This window comes from Limulus polyphemus, unplaced genomic scaffold (genome assembly GCF_000517525.1).
Source record: "Limulus polyphemus unplaced genomic scaffold, Limulus_polyphemus-2.1.2 Scaffold4523, whole genome shotgun sequence".
In the NCBI taxonomy this organism is placed as follows: Eukaryota; Metazoa; Arthropoda; class Merostomata; order Xiphosura; family Limulidae; genus Limulus; species Limulus polyphemus.
In genome coordinates, this window is record NW_013670133.1 from 14,009 (window position 1) to 19,226 (window position 5,218).

At 34.2% G+C, this 5,218-nt stretch overlaps 1 protein-coding gene across 1 annotated transcript in view; it reads right to left on the reverse strand.

The window, feature by feature from the left end:
* Positions 1–59: 59 nt before the first annotated feature.
* Positions 60–5,218, reverse strand: part of LOC111088827 (latrophilin Cirl-like) — a gene marked incomplete at its 5' end in the record, with an annotated part of 56,859 nt that continues 51,700 nt past the window's right edge. Inside the window, 3 exons of the mRNA XM_022399909.1 lie at positions 60–1,417; positions 1,730–1,805; positions 3,884–4,033. Coding sequence (XP_022255617.1) covers positions 675–1,417; positions 1,730–1,805; positions 3,884–4,033 — 969 coding nt within the window. The remainder of the gene's footprint in view (positions 1,418–1,729; positions 1,806–3,883; positions 4,034–5,218) is intronic.

A 5,218-nucleotide genomic window follows, 5' to 3' on the forward strand; every position in this document is an offset into this window, starting at 1 on the left:
ATTTGGTAAAATATTGAGTTATATTTTAGTGAGGCAGTAATAACACTCTGATCTTTTGTTAACACGAATGTGACATAACGAGTGTTGTTTACAGATACACTTGTCACCGATTGCCAGTACCGAGATTACCATACTTAATAACACTGAGTCATAACACGTGTATTTTACAATATTTCATCAAAAAATATCTAAATGTTAACGAAAACGAAAATGGAATTACCATAAGCATTTATATCAATATTCAAATGCACACAGCTTTGGCACTACTTTGGTTATTTTCCGAATAGTGTGCCTAACCCTAAAATTACTGACTTTTTTTTATATATACTGTTCACTACCGCTGGGATCTACATATTGCATCACAAAGAGTCATTCAGTGTTTCTATATGTTACAGTACTCGGGTAAAGGAATGATAACGAGAGAATAGACAGTGAATCCCAATAAAAAGTAGTGGGATTGATTGCAATAATGACAGTATTTTTTGATTAATATTGTGTGATGTGACACATACATTAATAGGGATTTTCAAGCAATTCCGTGCACAAATAGTTTAGGAAAATCTAGTTTAAAAGCCAATGGGAGTGATTCTTAAATTAGTTTTTTTTTTGCAATATTTCCCGTTTTCTTGTAATTACTGGAGTACTTCTAAGACTAAAAGCTGGTTTTATTGGTATCAATTTTTCAGAATCGAACCAAGTGCCGTGTTGTCACTTGGAAATTTGAGAACATTCGAGAAAGCTGAGTTATCAGTTCGTTCAGAAGTTTTTAAGTTTGGCAAGCTCTGTAGAAGTTCGCTCTCCGGCCTTAATTCAGGAGACAGAGAACTGGTGTTACTGTTGTGTTGACTCGAAGAAGATAAAGAAATTATGCCTCGATCATTTACTAAACTGTTAAAAGAACGTTCCGAATCTGTTGGGCTATTGATTCCGTTGTACGCCACGCGAGGGCGCAAATACCCGTCTTGAAATATAGGCAAATGTCGTGGTCGTGAAGAAGACGTTAGCGCAGCGGGCAATGTGGATTTCGTAGTATTTTCTGGGGCTGAGTCGTGCTGTTTCATTGGCTGACGTTTACAAGTATTTGCAGAAGATTGCGAAACAGTAACTGGTGTAAACCAATCAAAGTCGTTGTTACATTCAGATGTTGCTCTAAGTTTGAATCTGTCCATTGCCGATTCACCATCAATGATTTGATATTTATGATCTAATTTAGCGTAATAGATATGAGGTGTATAAGAACAAAGGCCACTAGATGTTGCTTCGTCCAGATACCTCTTTGACCCTTGGTCACGTTCCAGATACTTCTTTCTTGTTGAAGACGTCGAGAATGAGTTACTGTTCTCACCGCAAAACTTGGATCCAAATCCAGTCACGTGTTCATGTACTCGGAATCCCACCAAAGGAATAAATGGGATATCTGGAAAAAAAAATGGACGAAAACAGACTAAGAATGAAAAATAAATAACGGTTCGGATTTATTTTTTCACATTATTAAACAGTAAACACAATTCAACAAGATGGATTCCTGGTTGCTTAAGATCCTTTTGTTTACTCTATAAAACAGATATTCAGAGCGCAACTCGACACCTAACTAGTGAAACCAACTTTCTTTATACGAGCTTTGAAATGTACTTTTACAGCAAAACTATTCATCAAGTAATATTACAGAATAAATTGTAAATGAAAATCTGAACTTTGCGCTAGCATATTTGACAGGTACAAAAGTTACCTGGTGTATCCAGTATGTTGACCTGTTTTCCCCTCTGTTGACTTTTCGATGATCTCCACGACCCCTGTGTCAGCTGCTTAAGTAAAATTATTTTCATTAATCTTTTTTTTTCAGTGATAATTGTATACAAAATGTCTTATTTTTCCAAATAATAAAACGCATATCGATCTACACCTTCTATTTGACAACTTCCTGAAAAACTGAGGATGTGTAGTTACAGCAGCTGCGTAAGTTAATTTAAAACGACTTTGAAAATGTAAGTTAGCAAGTCACGTGCCAATCACAGCAAACATAAAGTCACGATGGAACATAATGTATCAGAATTACATTTTGAAATTGTTTGGTATTGTGTACGTTGTGTGGCGCCACTGAAAACTGATCGCTTTTGGGAAAGGTATAACAGTCCGGTTAGACGCAAAATATTCATACACTCAGATCATAAATATATGTTCAGTTCGATAATGGAATTTGAAAAAAAGGAATCTGAATCATCATGTGGCCCCAGGACCATCCAAAAAGAGAGCTAAAACAAGTCGTATCCCAACAGTAGTAAGCAAAGTGTGGCGTTTTTTAAGAGGTGAGTATCCATACAAATATGAAAAAATCAAAATTCCGTCTGCGTGAATATTGCATAGTTTAGATATATAAAAGAAATGTGTATCAGTTCTGAAACGTCTAAGCAGTTAAAATAATAATTTGTTGATTGCTACGCTTAAAGATGGAAACGATTTTGAAAAACTAAAGCATTTTTTCATATAAATATATTTTATTATTTATGAGTAAAACTGCTTCATCTAAACTTACTTTTCCAAAGATTCTTCAAGCTAGTTTAATTTTTTTCAAAGTTTGGCAACGTACGTGTTATAAAAATCACAAAACAATCGGAATAAAACAAGAGTTAAATAGAAAACAGCAACAAACAGATATTAAAACTTTAAAAAATTATTTAATATTTTCGCAATGTTTTTGCTCTATCCAAGTATCTAAGAGTGACAACGGTAAGTCTTCGGACTTACAACGCTAAAATGCGGAGTTCGATTACCAGCTGGGGACATGGCAAATAGCCTAATGTGGCTTTGTTTTAAGGCAAACGAGGTCGTTTTAAAATGCAATGGGAAAAGTTAGTTGGAATGAATTGGACGAAAAGAAAAAAAAAATACGTGGAGGGATCAATATCAGAATAACAGTATTCAACAACTAAAAACAAATACTACGCATAAACAGATGAAACAAAATCTTAAAAACTGTGTAAAAACCTAGCTTGATTTAGAATAAGGAACAAATAAGGGTTTAATAATATTAAATAATATTAGTCCTAATCTAGACGACAAAAATATACGTGAAGCAAAGCCGAAAATAGTCCTAAGGACTACGAAATTTAATTTACAAGATAGAAAAGTAATCATATAAAAATGCTGGTTAATAACAACTTCGATTTGCAAGTGGGAGATATAAAAATTGACCACGATGTTATCAAATGAATTTCAGCAGATGTAAGAGAGAAAAAAAACGTGACATAAATATGTGGGAATACACGTTTAGGGTATCAAATGTATCTTGATTATTGCGCATCCAGTGAAACCACTGGATCTGAATTATACAGTTCATATATTTTAAAAACTTTTCGATGTTTATATACACATATATTCATCCTTTATCACGAGATATAGAAACTAAATAACGTACACAGTATGTACATTACAGACCCTAACGTTTGTTTTAATCGCTCGAAGTACTGTCAGTTTCAGTTAATAGGGGGCGATAATTAGAGAAAAAATGGTAAGAGGAGTAGTAAAGAAACAGAAATCGCAAGCAGACACTTTCGACTAGCTCTTGTTACAAGGCAATAAAGAAAGAGGGAGCCACAAGCAGACGTTGTTAGCCAGCTGTTTCTTAGAAAGCAGTAAAGAAAGATGGAGCCATAAGCAGACATTGTCAGCCAGCTGTTTCTTACAAAGCAGTAAAGAAAGATGGAGCCACAAGTAAATTTTTTTCATCCAGTTCTAAGCTACAAAACATTAAAGAGGGAGACACAAGCAGATATTTTCAACCAGCTCTTTGTTTAAAAAGCAAGTGGTCATGCAATAACTGGACAGTTATACCTGCACATAAAGAAGAAACGGTAGAAGGGGTGAGAAGTACGAGAGTACCCACAATGTGTTCTCCGCTGATGGCACTAGGGGGCGGTAGTGTCAGCAGTCCGTTGGCGTGTGTGTAAAGGTTCGACTGGCTGTCGTGAGGTTTTCGACAACATTCGGTTAGCCATCGGGAACAACAATGGGTTTTCTTCAGCCCTTTTCTGACCTAAAGCATAAATATATTAAAAAAGTAAACAGATCGTTATTTCTAATAGTCACATTAAATATGTCGTGTTATTCTTTTTATATGACAATGTATAGGCAAGGACACATTACATAGTTTTTATACATAATGTTATTTTGTGACTACACATGTGCAGAAATATTTAAATACAGTTCTTAATACGTTTCAAAGCGAATTATCGAAACCCCAAATACAACAGGTATTGGATTAATCACGTATACTTTTAATTAATACAACAAACATTCGAAAAGAATAATGAAATAATTAATTAATAATGAAGCGTAGGTAATTAAGTTCGACGAAATATCGATGCTCAAATTTGATATATTTTTTTTCTCAGTTTCTTGGCACGTGTTATTAAGCACAGAGCTACACAATGCTCTATCTATTCCTTGCCAACCTCAGGATCTAACCTGAATTGTAGAATTATAAGCTGGGAAAACTTCCTTTACATGTAATAATATAATTTATTTTGATTATTGTGGCTTTAGATCTTGCCCCCTAGCTTTTCTTATTTTAACAATAAGATGCTAAAATATTGAGTTATATTTTAGTGAGGCGTGTTTATGTTTACTTTAAACGTAAGATCAACCCGTGTTTATGTTTACTTTCCTCTTCTTCTTCAGGGTCTTCACTAAAACTATAATTTGTAACTTGCAATTGGAACCAGGGTAATGGAAAATGAATTTCGATCATCAGTATCTTCCTTCAACATTTTGAAAATATAATTATATTTAACAAGAATCCTTCTCAAATATTAGCTAATGTTATAAATGAACGTCTGTGATCCAGAAAATATGAAAATTAAATGAGTTTATGTTTGTGACGCAAACGAAGTTGAACAAAACGGTCTCAGGTAACCAACTTCACGTAACGCAAAGAATACTAAAAACCTACACGTACGGCAAGGATGTGGCGATCAGGATACCATGGAAACGTCACACATTGCACATGTACATAATTGAAGTTATATACGTATATTAACCCATGGAAACGTCACACATTGCACATGTACATAATTGAAGTTATATACGTATATTAACCATTCAGGGCTCAGGAATATATATTTTACAGGTTAAAGAGAAAGCAAAATATTAGAGCACGTCAGTTACTGTATTACTTAATGGGGTTGATCTTACGTTTAAAGTAAACATAAACACGAGTTGG